The 21,908-nt window shown below is 46.5% G+C and overlaps 2 protein-coding genes across 2 annotated transcripts in view; one reads left to right on the top strand and one right to left on the bottom strand.

Annotated features, from left to right (window-relative positions):
* EPHA1 (EPH receptor A1) overlaps positions 1–8,112 on the top strand; it is a 38,621-nt gene extending 30,509 nt beyond the window's left edge. Inside the window, exons 9-18 of the mRNA XM_009998388.1 lie at positions 821–917; positions 1,702–1,757; positions 2,331–2,453; positions 2,557–2,742; positions 3,159–3,220; positions 3,612–3,821; positions 4,482–4,631; positions 5,297–5,490; positions 5,805–5,960; positions 7,101–8,112. Coding sequence (XP_009996690.1) covers positions 821–917; positions 1,702–1,757; positions 2,331–2,453; positions 2,557–2,742; positions 3,159–3,220; positions 3,612–3,821; positions 4,482–4,631; positions 5,297–5,490; positions 5,805–5,960; positions 7,101–7,179 — 1,313 coding nt within the window. The 3' untranslated portion in view covers positions 7,180–8,112. The remainder of the gene's footprint in view (positions 1–820; positions 918–1,701; positions 1,758–2,330; positions 2,454–2,556; positions 2,743–3,158; positions 3,221–3,611; positions 3,822–4,481; positions 4,632–5,296; positions 5,491–5,804; positions 5,961–7,100) is intronic.
* A 5,299-nt stretch (positions 8,113–13,411) lies between these two features.
* ZYX (zyxin) lies at positions 13,412–21,046 on the bottom strand. The gene is made up of 8 exons (XM_009998376.1): positions 20,797–21,046; positions 17,578–17,768; positions 15,660–16,163; positions 15,208–15,349; positions 14,954–15,123; positions 14,628–14,806; positions 14,225–14,345; positions 13,412–13,545 (listed from the first exon to the last, which is right to left on the bottom strand). Exons 1-8 carry the CDS (start codon positions 21,044–21,046, stop codon positions 13,435–13,437), a joined length of 1,668 nt encoding a protein of 555 aa, XP_009996678.1. The 3' UTR covers positions 13,412–13,434.
* Positions 21,047–21,908: the final 862 nt, after the last annotated feature.

Genomic DNA, 21,908 nt, shown 5'->3' with positions numbered 1-21,908 from the left:
AAATTAATTTTGAAATCAAGAAGAAAGTCAAGTTAGACTGCTGGGGAAAATTCAGCCTGGAGAGGAGAAGGCTCCAGAGAGACCTTATAGCTGCCTTCCAGTACATGAAAGGGGACTGCAGGAAAGCTGGGGAAGGACTTTTTACCAGGGCATGGAGTGATAGGATGAGGGGCAGTGGCCTTAAACTAGAGCAGGGTGAATTTAGGTTGGATATCAGGTAGAAGATCTTTAGAATGAGGGTGGTGAAGCACTGGAACAGGTTACCCAGGGATTTGGAGGAGGCTCCATCCCCAGAGACATTCAAGGTTAGGCTTGACAGGGCTCTGAACAGCCTGATCTAGTTAAAAAGGTTCCTGCACACTGCAGATGACCTTTAAAGGTCCCTTCCAGCCTCATACATTCTACAATTCTATGATTCCATGATTCTGCGATTATGTCTTTGCTGTGCAATAGTATAAAGCAAGAAGAAGGGGCTGATCTGAAAAAGTGATTAGAGGTGAATGGAAGGGAAGGAACAGCTGTTCTTCATTTTTGAAAGTGTCATGGAATTTACATGGGAAATCAGGCATAGGGGTAAATTACTCAAGTAGAAGATGAAGATTGTAAATAAGAGTAAACCAGATAGTCACCAGAAGGTCCTCCATGCATTTAACAATATGTTGGGACTCAAATCTGGTGGCTCTGTGGCCTGGGAGACAAATGGCTGCAACTCACGTAATACCATTGGCCGGTAGAAGCTGTTTGAGTCTGGTTGCTACATTCCAGGCAAATAGTTGTTGGTCTTTTAAGTGATATGGTCTCTGTTTTTTTGTTTCTGCAGGCACAGGAGCTCTGTCTGGTGGAGTCATAGTCTCAATTATCTTTGGAATTATACTATTTTTTGGGCTGCTTCTGGGACTTTATGTCTTTTGGCGAAAGTAAGTGTTGATTTTTTGAGTTTTGAGAAAGATACATATGTAGGAATAGCTGAGCTATGGGAGCTTGAGAAATGCCCTGATTTCTCACAGGATATTGGATAGGCAGAGGCAAGTTATAGAATAAAGAGTGTGTGTGTGGAAGACCAGTGTGCTGATGCAAGATGGAGTGAGTCTTAGTAGGGAGTTTTAAATAGCAGGATTGGAGACATTTATATGCCTGTAAGATAACCCTGGCTGCTGAGGAGAGAGGCAAATGTGGTTATTTCTCATTTTTTGTTACAATCCATCAGTAGCATACTGTTATAATGACAGATGAATCAAAATCTTGTTATGGTACAAGCTGCTGATCAATTAAGTGAGCAATACATGTATCCAGTAATTTAAAATAATTTTTTATGTCCTTTAGTGGTGGTCTACCCAGATACAAAATTTTACTTCTTTTCTAAATGTCTATAAGGCTGCTGCTGTTTGGTTTTTAGAAGATGAGGTATTGTACTGAAAGTGTACAGAAAACATAAAATCAGTAGAAATTCATCTGTAATTCAGCCAACAGAAGGATGAACAAAACTGCCTGCCTGGAAACAAAGATCCATTTCTAATTGTAAACAAAGCATCACATTTTCTTGCTAGCCGTCCTTTAGCAACTGGGTGCAGTGTCTAGTTCCACTTTGTTCTACCCTGAACTCTGTCACTGACCAACCAGGGCAGACAACTTGTCAGTCTTTTTTTTTCCCTGTGCTGTCCGCTGACTGGTTTGTTTTCATGACCATTCCTTCTGTTCCAGGCGTGCTCGTCGGAGACAAGCACGGCCAGATTACAATACTTCAGGCTTTGATCGAGGTGAGCTTCAAAGGGGCAGGAGAACCAGAGAGAAGCCTGGAATGGGTTGGAAGGAAAGAAAAGAAACAGCAGTTTCAAACCAGACACAGATTTGTTTACTGACATTGTCAGAATCCCATGGAATCACCTCTGCTTCTGAAGCTTTGCCCTACAAAGCTAGTCCAAAGAGTTGACAGGTTAATGTGCCCTTTTCATAGAATGATTAAGGTTGGAAAGATCATCAGGTTCCAACCTCCCGGCTATGAGCAGGGACACCTCCCAAGAGACCAGGTTGCACAAAGCCTCATCCAACCTGGCGTTTTCCTCTTGTTCTCTTTAAAAATGTGTGCATGGTTACTGGGTGAATATTGGTTTCATAATTGATGGGCATTGTCTTGGCAATCTCCTTTTTAAGAGCCATTCCTTGTCACATAAATCTAGTCTATCAGTGCCCATTGTCTGTATAATCTTCAGCAAACAGCTTTATTTCCAATCAGGACACAACACATCGATCTAAATACTTGTCTGTAATGGATCAATTTACATTAGGAGAGCATCATTGTAGCTTTGCTGTTCTGTTTCTCTTTAACATAGAGAAGGTCTGGTTGAAGCCCTATGTAGACCTGCAACCATATGATGACCCCAGCAGAGGGGTGCTGGAATTCACTAAGGAACTGGATGTCACTTGTGTCACTATGGAGAACGTGATAGGAGAGGGTGAGTCACTTGTCACTCTCTTAATCTTTCAGTCCTCCCACACTGTTATTTTGCTACCCGTTCCTGATTTTACCTGCGAGCTTTTGTCTCTGGTTGTCCTCAGGGGAGTTTGGGGAGGTCTATCGTGGGTCCCTGCGGCTCCCAGGGAAAGAACGCGTCGTGGTTGCTATCAAGACCCTGAAGTCAACATATTCAGACTCACAGTGGTGGAACTTTTTGCGTGAAGCAACAATTATGGGGCAATTCAATCACCCGAACATTGTGCGTCTGGAAGGAGTTGTCACCAAAAGTAAGAGTGTGTGGGAGAGTCCTCAAATGAGGGCAGAAACTGGCAGGTTTCTCGGGCCTTTGTTAGAGAGGATGCTGTCAGAGGGGCTGGGCTGGGAGAAGCCGTTAACCCATGGCAGAGAAGGAGGAAGGGAGGAGTGAGATGGATTTCCAACAGAGTTATGAGGCAGTATTAGCAGAGGTCTTCTTGGGTTGGTGAGTGAATGAGAAGATGCTGTAAGTTATATGTATGACACAAGGAGGAATACAGAATAAATGGGGGAGGTCTAAGGAGAAGGGTCAGCCAGCTGGGCCAGTGGGGTGGGGATGTTGGCTGCAATTGGATATGATTCTTCTGTTTTGAGGCAATGTGGAGAGCATTGAAAGGCAAGAGTAGGAGAATTGGAAAAAGGCTGACATCTTCTTGTCTTCCTGAAGGGAGGCCAATGATGATCATCACTGAGTACATGGAGAACGGAGCTCTGGATACCTTCCTTCGGGTGAGAGACTCCAGTATGAAATAGCCTTCTGTACTGTTGGAACTTGCACTTGACCTGGATTTAGGGCCCTAAAAGAAGACTGAAAATAAGATCCAGACATCGATTTACTTCCTGCTCAGTAACATTTCCACTCTCAGCAGCTGAAGCTTGATGCCATCCAATTTGCTCAGTGCCCAGGGTGCTGTCTTTGGTAGCCGAAGTGCAGGTGTCTGCTGGTGATTCTAGAGCCCACCAGCAGTCCCTTAGTGAGAACCTGTTGGGCTCTTTATGCTGTAGCATTGCCTCTTTGCTTGTTCACCAAAACCCACTTTTGCAAGTTGATAAGTAATTACAAGTCAAGCAGAGGGATGTCACTTGACCAGGATCTTCTCTCGCTTCTTCTTCCATGCAGGAGAATGAGGAAAAATTTAGCTCTGTGCAGCTTGTGAGCATGCTGCAGGGAATAGCCTCTGGCATGACCTACCTTTCAGAACACAACTACGTGCACCGGGATCTGGCTGCTCGCAACATCCTGGTAACACGGAGCCTGCAGTGCAAGGTGTCTGACTTCGGTCTCGCTCGAATATTAGAGAATGATGCAGAGGGAACTTATGAGACCAAGGTAATGCAAAGACAATCTCTCAGTCTTGTAAATGAGCTGTCGTTTCAGGGGGATGGGGATTGGAATTCTGCCTAATAAGAATGGCAGAATTTCCTCACAATAGGAAACACTGAGTCAGGGCAAGATTTGAATGGAAAAATCTCTGAGGAAAATACATAATAAGTCCCAGTTTAGATGATTCAGAAGGTGGTGCTTTTTGGTCTGGAGTCCATGTAGATTTTGTCTTCTAAGAGATTCAGAGGGATTATGGCTTTGAAATAAGAAACAAAGTAAGAGATCTGATCTTTTGGGCTCAATGAACGAGATCTAGCTTTGAAGGTAGCCCTGCTGAGATCAGGGGTTTGGACTAGAGACATCTACAGGTCCCTTTCAGTGAAAGTTGCCGTGATTCTAATACCTGGTATCATGCAAAGTAGGGCTGTGACTGGTGTCAGGCTTTTACTCCCATGACACTGGTTTTGTGTAGCATTCAACTGTGAACACAAGGCTAAAACTCATTCACTCCCCAAGAATGTTTCTGTTGCTTTGAGAAATTTCCTCAGGGGTGATTACATGTTATGAAAGTGAAGTGGGCCTAGTCTTTGAACCACTTTGTAAGCTACTTATGTGAAAGGGAGATAAATCTCACACTGAATACCTGATATCTCTGCCCTTTCTCAGGGTGGTAAGATCCCCATCCGATGGACAGCCCCAGAAGCCATTGCTCATCGGATTTTCACCTCAGCCAGTGATGTCTGGAGCTTTGGAATTGTCATGTGGGAAGTGCTATCATTTGGTGACAAGCCATATGGGAACATGACTAATCAAGAGGTAACAGACACTGAGCTCAAGTGCTGATTTAAAATAATGAACAAAGCACATAGGCCTGCTTTTTGTAGATATCCCTCATCCTGTAGTCTTGACATGCTTTTGAACATATAACCACTCTGTCTCCTTGCTAAAAATCAGTGCAAACAAGTCAAAGGCATTATTTGTTTGGGCCTCTGAACCATGCTCAGGTGTCAACAGCAATGAGTCAAATTAGAGACTGGTTGAATCAGCCATGGCATTTGGATCTGGAGGTGTTTTCTTTGGGTTTCTTTCTTTCCTCTGGCTCTGGGGGATTATGTCTGGTGTCATTCTAGGTTCAGCACATGCTGTTGAAATTATTCCTCAGAGTCGGGTTCCCCTTTTCTCACTGGGCCTGTGCCAGAATCATTTAGTCCTCATTTCTGATGCACACGTGCCCTGAATAGCAAATGGGAGCTAAGCTAGGGACCTGCAAATGCCACTTCACTTCTTGGCATCCCTTAGGTGTCCTGATCCTTTGCTGTGCTGCCCAAACCCTACTTCATACATGTGTAACCTGCTTCAACCTCTCCCTGACCGCACACTGTACAAAATGGTGAACTACCTGCTCCCAGCCCCAGAGAGGCCTCTGGCTCCTCTTTCACACTCTCTGCTGTTGGCCAAATTTCTCCCTGTCCTCTCTGCAGGTGATGAAAAGCTTAGAGGACGGGTACCGGCTCCCCCCACCTGTGGACTGCCCATCCATCCTCTACGAGCTCATGAAGAGCTGCTGGTCCCACGACCGTATGAGGAGGCCTCATTTTCAGGAGATCCGCGCACAGCTACAACATTTCATCTCCAGTCCCCAGCTCCTCCGGCCTGTCGCAGACTTTGATCCCAGGTGAGCAAGCTGGCACTGGAGCAGGAGAGGTGAGCTGGGAGGTTTTCACCTCCCTGCCTCCAGCAGGAGGAGAGGTAGTGCTAGCAATGCAGGCTGGCAAGAGGCACCTGGAATGTCCTGCGTGTGTTAGATAGTTGTCATCTCTCATGGTGACAGAGGGCATGGCCGTTGGCCAGCACAATCTGATCTCACTATGGAGAGTGTGGGTAAATTGGCCTAGCCCTGGCAGAGGCTGCTTGCCCTTCAGCTGCTCTCTCATAGTACTGGCCCTCAGAGGTCGTTGCCTGGCTGATGAGCGTGTTATCTGTCCGTAGGGTGACGTTGCGGCTGCCCAGCTGCAGCGGCTCCGATGGGATCCCTTACCGCTCCATCCCCGAGTGGCTGGAGTCCATCCGCATGAAGCGCTACATCCCCAACTTCCGCACTGCTGGCCTGGACACCATGGAGTCCATCCTGGAGCTCACTGCTGAGTAAGGGCAGGATAAGTGCCCACAGGGCAGCTCAGGCTGTGCTGCAAAGAGCTGTGGCTGTTCCTGTGCTACCTGAACAGGAACTCATACTGGAAGGCTTCTCTCCATCCTTCTCTATATAGTTAAATAGAAGCAGATGGGCTTCTTGCCTTAGAAGGAAAGAGCCAGCCTAGAAGTTCTGGGATCAGCCCAAACTGTGAGACTAATTCCCTAACTGTCCATGCTTGAGGCTCTTCAGGGGTCTGAGCTGCTCTGAACTTACATCAAGGTGAGATGGTAGATGGCCAACAGTTCTCTAACCTGGCCATCTCCCTACATTTCTAGAACCTTATAGGATAATTTTCTTGTCTTTAACTCCACACGGGCTAGTGATATCCACTCCCCCCCATCAACCAGGCACTATTCTATCATAGAGCAAAGTCCTGAGCTCCTTAGAAGGGGGGTAACAAGAAAGCTCAAGAGGGACTTTTTAATGGGGTATGTAGCAAGAGGACAAGGAGTAATAGATTAAAACTGGAAGAGGGGAGAGTTAGGTTAGACGTTAGGAGGAAATTCGTCACTATGCAGGTGGTGAGACACTGGAACAGGTTGCCCAGGGATGTTGTGGCTGCCTCATCCCTGGAAGTGTTCAAGGCCAGGTTGGATGGGGCTCTGAGCAACCTGATCTAGTGGGAGGTGTCCCTGCCTACGCAAGGGGATTGGATCTAGATGATCTTTGAGGTCCCTTCCAACCCAAACCATTTCATGATTCTATGACTCAAGTCCCAAGCTTACCCAGCACAACTCCAACCAGGGCAGTTACACAAAACAAATGTGCAGGGATAGACCTGCCAAAGGGTTGAGACATGGCCCGTATCACAAGCTGACATGGACACAGGCCTGACTCAATGGGAGCACAGGCCTGCTCATGAGGTGGAAGAAGGCAGTAGATTAGGTGGACAGAGGTAGCCATGGAAGGGCAGGAACATGTAGGAGTTTTTTTTCCCTCTAGAGAAAAGGTAGGTGTAATAGACGGCACTGAGGTAACAGAAGCTTCCTGAACTAATGCTTGGTAACTGTTTCTGCCCTTACCCATTTACCAGTCCCCAAGGAACATGAACAGCAATTGATTGTTTTCCTTTCTTTTCCCATTTTCTTCAGGGACTTGAAACAAATGGGAGTGTCACTTCCAGGTCACCAGAAGAGGATCTTGTGTAGCATTCAAGGCTTTAAGGAGTGATCAGTCATTGCGCTCTTAAGATTGCTAAGTACCCATTCTTACCAGGTATCACTTGGAATCATTCCTATGGCAATTGCTTCCAAATGAGTGACTGGGATGAGCAAACAGACAACAACCAGAACTGAAAAGGCTCATGAGGCAACACCACCTGCTCTCATTTCTGTTTCCCCTTTCTTTAGCTCTACAGCAGCCATCAGTAACACTGGTCTTGGAAACTGTTTTCAGCCCTGTCCGCTGTAGTCCGTTCTGATCCCTGTAGTCTACATACTGGAGTTTCAGACCCTCAGAATATGACATGGAAACATAAGGATACATACCCAGTGGGTTGGGAGCAGTGGATGTTTTAGGCTTGGAGGTGAGGGTTCAGATATACTGGGACATTCAGGGAACATGCACAAGGACACAGACAGCTAGAGACTGGGCCCATTCCCTTCCTGACATGCATCCCTTGTCACACTTCAGTAGGCTTCTGTTTTCCTTATTTTAAAACAGGAACAAACTATTCAGTCTTCCACAAGGCTGTTGGTAAGGGATCTATGTTTTAATTCAGCTATTCTTGCCTTAACCACCAACTCAGGATGGACTTCTCTGAAGAAGCTGGGAGTAGCAGCACACCCTGCTATAACTTGTGTGATCACAGAACCTCAGCATGTTGCAATTTTGCACATGCGCACTTCAGCGGGGAGATTGATACCTCTCCAGCCTGCTTCATACCTTTACTTGTGCCTTGCATAGAAAACCCTTTAGCTACCCATTTTTCTCTGCCCTTTTTTTAAAGAGAGAATAGTCTTGTTTGTTTGGATAGGGTATTTGTAACAGAAAAATGTGTAGGTGGTCTGTCTTACTCCTTCTCTGTGGAGGAATGTTATTTATCAGAGCTCAAGACAGTTATAGACTGTAAATAATATTTTGTAAATAAACCTGTGGGAGAGCAGGCTATGTTGGAGTTCTGTGGCTTATTTCAGATATGATTGGGACCTTTACTTTAGCATATATATAAGTTCTGTCAGAGTCCTGGCATCTGTGTTGGTTTGTTTCAGTTAATTGTCCATTTAACTGCAGGCTTCATGAGGAATGCAGTTGCATTAGGGTTAAAGGATACATAATATAGCTGGTCACTTCAGACTGTTTTCTCTAAACCCAGTTACAACTCTGTCCAGCCATTAGCCACATTCTACAGCTTCTACAGCTCTTATGTGTACCCCTGCGTCAGGGAATGTATTAGAAGCTAGTGCTGTAGTTTGAGGAAGTGCATGTGAGTAGCACTTGCTTCTGCTGCAGAAGATACTGTCCTCAAGGGAAAAAAAGTATCTCACTATGACTTTCGTAAGATTTTATCCTGCCTGGGAAGAGTGTTTCAGTGTTTAAGCTAAGTCTATGTTGGTGAAGAAAGTGAATGTGAGCAATTCAGCAATCAGTGACCTGCTGTAGCTCAGTGCTTCCATAACTGTATCATGGTCCAAATTCTAAAGGCTATAAATGAACATTCCTGCTCCTGGGAAGGTGTGCTTAGCCATAAATGACAGAAAGGTTGAGCAGCAGAGATCTGAAGAACAGCAACTTAAAGCAAGAAGGCTGGTTTCTTTTCAACATGAGAAGCAACTGAGTGTATACAGAAAACCAAAGTATACACATACCTCAGCTACTTGAGTCACTGCAGCTGTAGGAAGAGATACAGCTGACAAGATAAGCTCTTATTGAGAGGCTTGTTAGTGTATCAGTAAGTTCAGTCTTAGTAATAGGTGTCTTTACATGAAGTACAGATAATAAAGTAGCTACATGGCAGATACCCAGGCTAGAAGACAACCCTTGATGAGGCAGACAAGATTATATAAGGGCTTGTCATGCTCATGTAAACTTCAGCCTATTCACAGATGGTAGAAAATTGGTAGTGGTTGATAGATAGTTGTGCTGCCATTCAGATGGACCTTAATGGGTGGGAGAAATGGGAAGAAAGGAGACTCGTGAAGGTGAACAAAGGGAAATAAATGCAGAGCCCTGCAACTGGGAAGGAGCAGTCCCATGCCAAGTACATGCTGAGTGCTAACTGGCTGGAAAGCAGTTTGGCAGGAAAGGACCAGAAAAGGTCATAGTGAACACCGAGTAGCACTTGAGCCAGTAACATGCCCTTGAAGCAAAGGAGGCCAGTGGTTTCTGGGCTGCATTATCAAATGCATCCCCAGTAGCCAAAGGGAGTAGATTGTTCCCCTCTCCTCAGCATTGGTCACACATCCAGAGCATTTTGTCCAGTTTTGGGCTCCTCAGTACAAAGAAGGGCATGGAACTTACTGGAGCAAATCCAGTGAAAGGCCACTATGATTTTGAAGATATTAAAGCATCTGACATATGATAAGAGTTTGAGAGAGCCGAGACTGTTCAGCCTTGAGATGAGGTTTGGGTAACTCTTACCATTGTGTAGAAATACCTGCTGGGAGGGCGTGAGGAAGAGGGAGCCAGATTTTCCTCAGTGGTAACCACTGAAAGAAGAATGAGCAGGTGGAACACAACATTAAAAAAATCCATATGAAGGTAAGAAAAAAAAAACCCAAAACAACTTACTGTGAGAATTGTTTAACACTGTGTGGCTGTTTAGTTTTCTATCACCTGACCACACTCAGGAGGGGGGAAATAGGGAAAAGGAAAGATGACCCATGGGTGAAAATGAAAGATTTAACAGGGTAATAATAATGAACTAATATTAATCCCAGTGCTAATAGAAGATGCAGAGTTATACTCTGCTCCAGACAGTGGTCACGAGCTGTGTGCTGCTGAATGCCCAACACTTCCAGCACAACAGCTCCAGCAAGAACACAACTGTCACAGGAAACAAAGGAGTAGGCACAGGATGACCAAGATGGACAGGACCTTCTTGGGAAGACAGTCATAGCAGAAGTCCCAAACATCTCCACAAGCTTCATGATTTATAGTGAGGATGACTTTCATGGTATGGAATATTTCTGTTGGCCAGCTTGGGTCAGCTGCCCTGGGCTTTTCCCCTCCTGGCCCACTGCACCTATATGGTTCAAACTACTCTTGGCCTTGGTCACTATGCAAACATGCACACCAGAGCATCTTCTCTCTTTTGTTCTCACAGATTTGGACTCTGCAACCTCTCAAAACTACAGTTTCTCAACAATTATTTTAGAATTCTATGCTAGCAAAACCAGGACGCACTGGAACGTGTTACCCAGGGAGTTCTTATCCTTGGAGATATTAAAAAATTGAAAGGGTACATTCCTGAGCAACCTGCTTTGAGCAGGGAGCTCCCTTCCAATGTCAGCTGTGAGGAGCTGCTGAATCAGCTGGCCTTATAGTAAAGGGGCTGCTCAGTTCCAGGCCCTGACATAGAGCCAGCAGCAAGCCTGAGCATGTATTCCCAAAAGGCACTCAGGCACACAAAATATACATGTATATGATGTGTGTACATGCGCATGTATATACACACACACTAGGGCTGGCCTGAAGCAGAAAACTCAGCAGTCATGCAAGCACAGCACAAACAGCTGGATCCTAATCCCTACTCTGGCTGATCAGGATGAACCTGTTAGCAAGAAATATATTACATAAATACTATGGATCCCTCTAGTGTCTAAGACAGTAGCTGGAGTCTAAGCTGGTGTCCTCAGTTACTGGCACCAGAAGACGAGTCCTCAAGGCCTGCAGCCCCACCCCAGGGGGGTGCACTCCGATGCCTCATGTGCCTGCCCACAGAAATACACACGAGTAATATCTGCCTCAGTAATTACCCTCACATTGGCTCTGCCCAGCAGCTGGCCCCAGGATTCTCTGGTCGCCCACTCACCTCATACACAGATTGAAACTCTTCTCCGGTAGCTGGTCCAGGCTTACCAGTGGCTGATTTGCAGACCCAAGGCTTGAGAGCTCTAGCAGCTGACTCTCAGACCGGTCTGTCCAGCACCCTGCCAGACTCCCAGCCAGGCCAGCTCATGGCTCTCAAGTCTCAGCCTACTCACTCACCAGCTACTCCAACTTGGTTTTCTCTACCAATGATGCAGGGATATGCGCACCCATCCCATCTGCATGCACTCAGGTATTTCCAGTTGCACTCAGACCTCCCCATGAACTGAAACCTTTTCAAACAGGGACAAAAAATAGAGTTTAGTAAGAAGGCAGGACAGGCTGCACTGATGACACACAGGGCATGGCCAGGCAAGTGTATTGTGTACACACAGCCAGCCCCTTCTGTGCCCTTTTCCCCCTTGGCTCTCCCATTCTGCTTCTTCTCTTTGATCCCTTTTCCTGCCTTTGATCCTGCCCCTACACATCCCCTAACAAGTGTTGCACTGTCCCCAAATGCTCTTCCCCTGCACTCCATGACCCTCTGAGGGAGTAACCTCCTCTTAATCCACCAAGAGCCCTTCCCATTGACTCAGCTGGACAGGTTTCACACCCAGACTCTGGGCCATAGTCCTCTGATAGCTCTGGGAAGTTGGGTTAGCAAGCTTCTCTCCCCTTCCACCACCCCCCCCCCCATTTCTTTCTCCTGTGCTCCTTAGCGCTTGTGGGCACAAGCTTGTTAATCACATCATCTAGAAATAACCACTCAAACCCATGCCTACACAACAGCAAAAACTCAGGTAAGAAAAAGAAAGCAAGTGTAAAATGTATTTTTTCTTTGCTCATCCTATAGGAAACCTCAAAGCATTTACTGATCAATTTGCAAGGAGGCGTTTAAGGTTTCCCCAAAACTGGCAAGAGAACAAGAATAGGTTTCATGTCTTTGAAGTGTAGAAATGTTGATTGATGCTTACCACAAAGAGGAGTTTCATCTGGAGTGACAAAGACAGTACCATGCTTAAAACCATAAACATGAAGGACAAACACTTTCCAAGTAGCAATAATTAGGGAAAAGCAAGCAAATTTACTGCTTTATTCCAGTCTTATGCAAGTGGATTGTAACAACCTGCCTGCCAGTGAGCCCATGGAGCAGGCTGCCACCTTGCTGTGCAGAAATGCAGGTCTGCCACTGCTTTCAACAGAGCTGCTCTTCAGGAACAGAAAAGCAGGAAACTAAACAGTTTGAAGACGAGACAAAGAGGTGGAGAGAGAAAGACCAATTTTGGACTCACCATTTCTGGAAGCTGGGTGCAGTAGCTATGTGATATATACCTTCTCTGCTGATTGAGACAGCAATTCTCATGGGTAGTTGAACAAATACAGCAGACATGTTAATGGAAAAAACCCATATTTTATTGAATGCAAACATTGTGGTTGGACAGTGTAGTTATTCAGAAGGTTTGTTCAGTTTGAGAGTTTCTAGCTCAGGAAATGGGGCTCAGTGCAGTTACACTTGAAGCCAGACAGTACATTGCAATTACACTGTATCCTTCACTGACAGCAGTGAAAGAATCCCTACTGGAAGTGGGAGATGCTCCTCAGACTGCTGGATCCTCATCTATACACTGGAATGTCATCACCAAGTGCTGCCCATCCTTCTGACAGTCTTAAATTGTAAACATGGGTTCTTTGGACTGCTTTGCTACTCTGGTGCCCAGCCTGGCTGTCCAGAAACCACACTGGGAAATTATTCACTGCAGAGAGGAAAAAAGATTTTTAAAAAAAAAAAAAAGGTTCCAAACTCAAGAAGACAGTAGGCTTCCAAGGAATGCCAGATTAATCTGGCTAAGGAAAAAAAAATGACAACAGTCAGTAAAATCCATTACAGACAGAAAAGCTATAGTAGGTTAGCTTTTTTCCAGCAATGGTAACAGTACGTTCTGCCTCCACACTAACCCATGAGGGAGAGGGAAGAGGAAGACATCCTGATAATGAGGTGACACACAAAAAAAATATAAAACTGAAGACAGAAGTGGTACCCACATGGAGGCTTCCACCTTCTAAGGTCAAATCATCATTCTTGGCTCCATGGAACAAAAGAATGCTCAGACCTTCCCAGCATGTGCCACCAGGTTGCTCTTTTTACTTCCAGCAGGCAGTGGTGGGAGATCTGGTCCTCCTCCAGAGTCTTGAGGGAACGGAGATGGCGCACTCTTGTTGATTGCACTCCCATTGATCATAGCCCCCAGCCCAGAAAAAAAAATTGTGGCCAGGAAGCAGTGACAGGAGGTTTGTTCTTCGTGGGTGTGCACAGCAAAGTCTAGGAACTGTGAATCCTACATGAGTAAAGAACTGCACTGGCATAGTATCCATTGGGAGCAACCTGCCTTGTCAGGCAGAAGGTCAGGACAATGCAGGGGAGGGGAGAAGTATTGAGTGCAGGGGTCTCCAAGCTCCTCAGCGTGCTGCTTTGGCACGAACAGTGTGACATTTGATGCACAGCACATGCCCATCCAGCGGGAAGCACCCATTCTCATTTGCTTCAATGGACAAGGGCTTCCCACAGTCCTAGAGAGGGAAAGAAAAGTGGGAGGGTGCTCAATGACAGCCAACAGCAGGGGAAATGCATTCAAGGATGCACAAAATGCCCCAATGGATGAGAATCAAAGAATGGCTAGGGTTGGAAGTGACCTTAAAAATAATCTAGATCCAACCCCCCTACATGGGCAGGGACCAACTCCCACTAGACCAGGTTGCTCAGAGCTCCATCCAACCTGCCTTTGAACACTTCCAGGGATGGGGCAGCCACAGCTTCCCTGGGCAACCTGTGCCAGTGTCTCACCATCTGCATAGTGAAGAATTTCATCCTAAAGTCTAACCTGGATCCCCCTGCTTCAAGTTTTAATCCATTACCCCTTATCTTCTCACTACATGCCCTTGTAAAAAGTCCCCCAGCCCACTGCTCTGTCTAGGATGGTGCTAATGGGAGAAAACCAACTACTTTCTGTGATCCCAGCATGTTTCCCTGGTATACAAAGCTGCTGGATTAGGGATGTCAGAGGTAACAGCCCTCCATAGTTCTTGTTCATGGACCTGTAGTCTCTCAATGTCCTAATCTTTTTCTGAGCCTGCTTAAAAAATGCTCCAGATTAATCCAAAACAACCTTAGTCTTTGGTCAGAATAGACAACACCAGTTGCTGGTGATGTGCATGGGAGATATGGGAGGAGTGAAACCACCAGGCTCACCTCACACTTGTAACATTTCATGTGGAAATTTTTCTCCAGTGCCACCACACGCACCGTCTCATCCTTTCCAGGCTCTGGCATGATGGGCTCACCACAGACTGAGCAGCGTGGGGCATACTTCCTGCAACACACAAAAACATGGAGAAGACCATGACCATGATGGTGATACTCAGTGCAGGTTTCTCACTGACATACAATAGTATTAGCAGCAAAGGAATAATAAATCCCAAAGAACTTTAGGTGGGAGAAGTCCTTAGTTCCTACAAGGTACATAGTTGACTCACTTTTAGCTTCATGTCCAACAAATCATGTGAGCAAGTCAACCCCACACTGCAGCAAAATTAAGCAGGTGTGAGGGAATCTGCCCTTCTTCAGACACCACATGCATGTGCTCTCTCTGTACCTGTGGTAGTCATCCACACAGTGAGGCTGGTTGGCCTGGTCCACAATAAAAGAGGTCCCTTCCAGAGGGGTATGGCACATCACACAGGTGAAACACTGGGGATGGTAGGAGTTACCAGTGGCCTTCAGCATCCGGTCTGTGATGGTCTGTTTGCAGACACTGCACTTTTCCAAGGTCCCCTGAGCCCAAAGAAAACAAGACAGACACATTAATCTCCCTCCCCTGGGAGACTGCGCCACAGGTAAGATGGAAGGAGGAAGGGAAAGCAAGGGACAGCAACCCAACAAGCTCAGCTCTACCCAGCAGCTCTCAGCTCAGTGACTCACAGCATAGCAGTCCTCACAGAAGGGCTTCTCATCCACGTTGTAGAACTGCTGCCCCTGCAGCTGCTTCTCACATTTGAAGCAGGTGAAGCATTCCACATGGAAGAGGCAGTCCAGTGCTCTCACAGCTGGCTGGGTCCGTGACAGGGGCTTACGGCAGAAGCCACAGAGCTCTGTCAATGGAAGGAGAAAAGGATGAGAAGAGAGGAAAGCCCACCACAGTCTTAGTCCTACTGCTGTTCACTGATGGAACGCACCAGAAGTAGCAGCCTCTGCTGGGGGCGGATGCTCCATATCCTTCATTAATTTCTGGGTCAACATCTCTAGCTCTTCTACCTCCTTCATGGTCAGGCAGGAGTTGCCCCTAGGTGGATCTCCACTGGAGCCTGCAGGTCTATGCTGCAGGAAGAGGAAACAGTCAATCCCAAAGGAGACATACACACAGATTCCCCCTCCCACCCTGTTCCTAATAAATCTGCTTCTCTCACCTTTACTTCTCCTTTCTGTTTCTCTCTAGGAAGCAATCTGCGTTCCACTGTGCTTGCTTCTTTGCACCTTTACATCAAGTCCTATCCCTTTCCACCACTGCCTCTAGTTATATATCTCTTTCAGATGATTAACAGCTTCCCCTAGCCTGGAACAGACCTCATCCTCCAATTTCATTCCCAGCCTGTCAAAAGACCCTGCTCCCCATGGCTCTATTCCTTACCGTGTCTTTTGCAGCTGCAGGTTGTTCTGTGGGACGCAGCTTCTCCTGAATTTGGGGTCTTTCCCTCTGCTGGGCATAGGTGAAACTGGGAGGCTGTGGTTGAGAGGAGGGACCTGAAGGTGAAGGGGCTGTGAACTGAGTCTGAAGGGAGGTAGATCTTGCAGAGTTTGGGTAAGCCACAGGAACATTGGCACCTGATTTGGACCCAGACTTAGGAGAGCCAGAAACAGCAGGTGGGGTGAATTTAGGGGTAGGCTGAGCAGGAGGAAGAGATGGAGGTGGAGGGACTGGTGCTAGAGGCTCCTTGTGTTGCTGTGGAGCTGCCCATGGGGTTGGGGAAGGGGTCAAATCCACCCCAGGGGGCTTGAAAGGTAAACTTCCACTTGGCTTTGGAGTGAACTTGGAAGGAGAGGAATGAAAAGTATCTCTGGGTGCAGATGGTATCTCTGCAGGAGCTTTTGGGGCCAATGGTTTCTCCAAAGAACCTGTGGTTCCTGAAGATCCCTGCAAAGGGAAGCAGAAGAGAGAAACAGGCAGTGATCAGCAAGGTGGAAGAGAAAATATGCTGTCTATAGCAGTACAGTCAGCAGCTATTCCAGACCCACAATGCTAAGAGTTCCCACACTGTGGCAGTCCCAACAAGTTGCAAGATCTATGGTGTCTGCTCCTTCATGTACACTTTCATGCTATGGCCTATCCAGATATTTTAATTTTCAGTAGCACCCTTCTCACTACTGCTGTTTAGCAAATCCATCATCTCTCCTTCCACCTGTGCCACTCTGGAGAGCTCACCCGGGATCTGAAGGGGTCATTCTTCTCCATGTCATCCAACATTACGGACAGTGTGTCAATCTCAAGATCAATGCTGCTCATCTTGCCACGTACCTACACCACCATCCATGAGGAGAGAGGGAGCAGAGCACATTACAGGAACTGCCAGAGAACCTGGTGTAATTCCCCTTACAATAGCAGATTTTGACATTGTGGACTGCAGTACTCATCTGTTCCTTGCTTTGAATGGGTAGCAAGGCGGCAAGGGTGAACAGAGCAGTCTCCAAGGTCTACAAACAGTGGGAAAATACACAGCCCAAAGAAACTCAGACAGATTTACATGGGAAAGGACATATGGAGGTTTCAAGTCCAGTTCCCTGCTCACAGCAGGGCTTCCTCCCAAGCTAGTCCAGGTTTCTCAGGGCCTTGTCTGGGTGATTTCTGAACATCCCCAAGGATGCAGATTCCCCCACCTCTCTAGGGTGTTGAGCCACCCTTGGAGGGAAACAGCTTTTTCTTCTGTCCAACAGGTATTTCCCTTGCCGCAATTTGAGTCCATTCTCTCTTGTTCTCTCGTTGCGCCCCAGTAAAAAGAACGTGTCTTCTCTCCAGCCCTCCTTTAGGTACTGCAGATTGCAGTTAGACCCCTGCCTTGGCCTCCTCTTCTGCAGGCTGAGCAAACCCAGACCTCACATCATGGGCTCCAACCCCCAATGACCACTTATGATCCTCTGCTGCATTGCAGCTAGATCAGTATCTAGCTAGTATCTCTGGGGATATTATACTAGGGAGCCCAACTGGAAACAGTCCACCACGATGCAGCTTCCCTAGCACTGAAGAGAGAGAAATAAGCACTGTCCAACTTGTTCTGCAGACTACACTCTTGTGGATGCAGCCCAGCATGTGGTTGGCCTTTATTGCCACAAGGGTGCATTGCTGGCTCACAGTCCACCAGGAACCCAAGGTCCTTCATCTGCAGAGATGTAGCCCAGCCAGTTGAGTCTAACCTATGCTGGTCCACGGGGTAGCAGCATTTTCTGCTTTCCCAGATCTCAAGGCTTCCTGCTGCTGAGTTCAGAGAGTAGTGAGAAGCTGTCCCAACTCACAGAACAACAAAGGAAACTATATTTCCCTTGACCACACTCACCTGTGGGGCAGGTACTTTGCTCATAGGCTCTTCAGCAAACATAGGTGGAGGAGGAGAAGGAGGAGAAGGAAAAGCTTCCTCTGGGGCTGGTGGAAAAGGCTCTTCAAAGGGTGGCGGTGGAGGGGGAAAAGCACAATTTGAGGAGAAACTTGCCTCTTCTCCAGGTGGGGGAGGAGGTGGCAGTGGCAGTTCTATAGGGAATAATATTAAAAAAAAATATATAAAAAAAAGCAAATTTGGATTATTTCTTACTCTTACCCAGTAAAACCTCCAGGGGGTGTCTTGAAGGTATTATAGCAAGTAGTTCCCCAGTACCCAAAGGACCCCAGCACCCATCAGGGTGACTGAACTCCACAGATAGGCTTTCACTTTGTTCAAAGATATTTGGCATCATATAAACTTTCCTCAGTAGCTACTCCAAACTGTCACTGGGTACAGTTACTGTATAATTGGGAACCTTGCCTTACTATGGCCTTTCCCACACCTCTTCTCTTGCTTTAGTCTCTAGCATATGCTTCTCCTGCCAGTAAGTGACTCAGACTGCTGTATAGGGAGCAGCAGACAACCCAGGACCCTGGAGAGCCTGTATTATTACAGGAAAATAGGCTGACACTTCACAGCTGGTAAGTAAACACCACTAGAAACAAGAAAATACAAAAATCAAGTTAGACCAACTACCCCTTACATATATAAGGAACCTTTTAAATGACTTTTTTTTTTTTTCTAGGAGATCAAAACAGCTTTCCTTTTGGAAGCTAGAATGTCCCCAAACACGATACAGATTATGACATGAGAAATTCTCCAAAATAGGCAAAAGGAGGCAAAAAACACTAGACCACCTCAGTCCCCTAAAAGAAAACCCCATTGGTTCCACCTATTCATATTTGCTACTGATGTGGAACAGGCCAGAGACATTTTCTACTACGACACAGTCAAATAAATGTGAATCATCCTCTTTCCTTCACTGTTTCTCTATTCACCCAAGCAGCAAAGAACACTGAAGACAAAGAGACGTAATGTCCACATCCCATCTGGACACCCACCTCTCTTCCTAGCTAGCCCCAACCAGCAGCAGGGTGAAAGACTACCTTCTTCACTCTTACTATTCCATATGCAACTTTTAACAGCTGTAATGGAATCCTCTAATCTTCAGATCCACCTGTTGTCAGACTTTATAAGGACTTCTCATCTGTAACCTAAGGGAGACAATACTGGCCTTTCAGAAAATGAAAGCTGAAATCTCATTAGCTAACGGAATGCATAAACTCCATTGGTATGCAGCATCTCTTCCAAGCCTTTTTATGCCACAGTAATTCTGCTGGAGTGGGGGTGAGTAATACTAGACTGATACTTTTTCTAAACTACAGTTTGAGATTGAGTTTGCATATGCTTGCCATTTGGTTTATTGAAACGAGAAAGAATATTGCAGAAACAAAGCCCTGATCTGCTGTCGTATTTTTTTCAGATGCACTAGAAGGCTGTTTTGTGAATTGTTTATACAAACAAAAAGGTTCCCCACAAAGTTACCATACCAGATTTGTAGAATGACCAATACCAAATATAACTTTCCTACAGCAATACTACCTTCACCATCCTGTCACTTAAGACAAAAAAGCTAATTGCTATGGCTTTATGTGACACTTCTGGGTTTTTAGCAAGTGCATAAGAAAGGAAGAGAAAGATTGAAGAGATGCATCAAAGAAGAATCAAATCGGATGCATTTCTCTCATGCCTGTGTTTTGGTGGTCACCTGTACTTCAGATGTTTTACTGGCAGCCATCACCCAATGGTAACACAGCAGCTTAAGGTGAATGTTCTTCTGCTAATCTTCCTGTCAAGTTAGTTCCTCCACAAGAAACTTTATAAAGCAGGGAGAAGTGGAGCAAACAACACCCAATCCTTCAGTCCCACTGTATCTTGAAAAATAGTATTGAACATCCATCTGTCTTCTTTTATAGTTCAGGTAACATATTTGTGTCAGTTTGAGACCTCCTGACAGACACATCCGCAACACACACAACTATAGCAGAAAAACAAAGCCTAAAATCAAGCCTTGGATTATAGACAAAAGACTACAGCTAAAAATGTGCAAGAAAAAGGTCACCAGAGTTAGCTGGTACACTTCTAGGAGAAGCACCAACATACTGAGGCTCTTGTGACTCAAGAAATGGAAAAAATGGCTTAATAATTTGCCTACTCTGAAGATAGGACCAGCCTTCCTACCACTGGGTCAGCTGTCTGCTAAATTAGCACACAAAGCTAGAAAACATTAGTGTTGCACAGCCTATGCTAAACAGTGAAAGGAAAGGAACTTAAACCAGCAGTTTGCATCATCTGAACATGTGCCTCCCAACTGAGGTGCACCCTGATCAAATCTCAGCATAATGTGCAGCACTGGGCATTAGCAAGAGGTCCCTAAGGAAAATTCTGGTGGCCCTGTGCTGATCAGTTCCAACTAGGGAGCCATACAACCAGGAACATTCTGATTCTGCTTCTTAGAGAACACAAAACCAACCAACAAAAAACACCAAACCACCACAGGAAAAAAAAAGCAAGCAAAAAACCCCCAAAAACAAGAAAAAAAGAGGAGAGAGAAATAAAAAGAAAGCCATGCTAAAGCAAGCAGCCACTCTACACAGGAAAACACACCTAACCCAAACCACTAAAAACCATATAAAACTCCACAAGCCATACAAACTCTGAGTCTCACTTCCTGTTTAACGAGAGCTTCCACCATTTTTTCATGCAATTATTTCTTCCTCTCTTCCTTCAGCAGCAAGGATGGCAACTGCACAGTCCATGAGAAAGATCTCTACAGTACAACACAACCAACTTGAGCTGAGAGAAATCAACAAGGAGGAGGACAGAATGATTTGTCATCATCAGGGTCAACTTCTGTAACATATTTGCTCTCAGACATGCTGGCCAGAAACTGACTGCAGTTACACAACTATGCACTCAGGGAATACTAGGAAAAATCCACTGCATTCCTCCAGCATCAGTGCAATGCAGGATTGCCTTCCCAGCTCTCTCCTAATGGAGACAGTACATATTTTGAGATCCCTTGGCAATAGTTTTATCTCATTCTGAAACCTGCCAGCCTCTGCAGGAAGAGGATCCATCACCTCCAGCAGTTCTCATGTTTGGCTCAATTAGAGACCTCACACCCTGAAAATTTAGAAATGCATACTCATGTTTGATAGGAGAACCCTCACCTACCTTCTGCCAGAGAGGATGTGCATGCTGATGGAATCTCCCCGACCTTCCCCATCTGAGCACGCTGGGCACCAGCTCCAGGAGGTGGGGGCAGTGAGGACTCTGATGCACCCCCAGCCTTGAAGGGGTTCACCTTGGGCTTAGGGGCGACCACAGGTGCAAACTTCTTCTGTGGGTTGTAGAAGGAAGGAGTAGAAATGTTGATAATGACGGCGGACGTCATGCGGGTCCCTGGTGCACCTGGGGAGGCCATGGTCTCAGCACCTGGCAGAAAAGAAAAGGGAGGAAACCTCTATGAAGTCAGCCCTGGGCGAGACTGGACATCAATAAAGAGGAACACATGAAACAGAGGGATACAGGAATAGGTCTGGTCAGAGGTTAAGGTGCCCAAGGAGAGCACTTCCAGGATCAGCTCAGGAACAAGGAGGAACAGACACGCAGACAGCTCAGATGAGCCAGCATGCTTCCTCCTCTCAACCAGTCCAACGCTGACTGCAAAGAGGTTCTTGCCACAGAGGAAACCGTGCTCTTTGCTGCACAAGAACCCCACATGCACACATGCTGGAGAGGACAGCAGCAGGCCACTGGGAGGAGCGTTATCTACCACACACACCAAGCCCCACAAACCCTGAGGAGGCTGCACCCACACATCATCTCCCAAAACGAGAATTAGCATTTCCTCTCCTCCACTTACCCGATAACGCCAGTTGGTTCCTCTCGACCTCAGTCTGTGACAGCCCCGGTAATGTCCCCTCTCACCCCCCCAGCCCTGACACACCCCCTGCATCTTCCATCCTTTACCTCCAGACCCCTGCATCCCAAAGGAGCAAAGGCAGGCTGCACCCACACATCATCTCCCAAAACGAGAATTAGCATTTCCTCTCCTCCACTTACCCGATAACGCCAGTTGGTTCCTCTCGACCTCAGTCTGTGACAGCCCCGGTAATGTCCCCTCTCACCCCCCCAGCCCTGACACACCCCCTGCATCTTCCATCCTTTACCTCCAGACCCCTGCATCCCAAAGGAGCAAAGGCAGCTGCGGCAGAAAAAGCAGAAAAACAGGGCGGGGGACGAATTCCCTGCTGTCACATCCCCGGGCAGAGCCTCCTGCTCTC

Source organism: Chaetura pelagica, unplaced genomic scaffold (genome assembly GCF_000747805.2).
Source record: "Chaetura pelagica isolate M959 unplaced genomic scaffold, ChaPel_1.0 scaffold120, whole genome shotgun sequence".
Classification (NCBI taxonomy): Eukaryota; Metazoa; Chordata; class Aves; order Apodiformes; family Apodidae; genus Chaetura; species Chaetura pelagica.
Note: the sequence above shows the minus strand (reverse complement) of the source record. Positions and strands in the feature narration are given on the sequence as shown.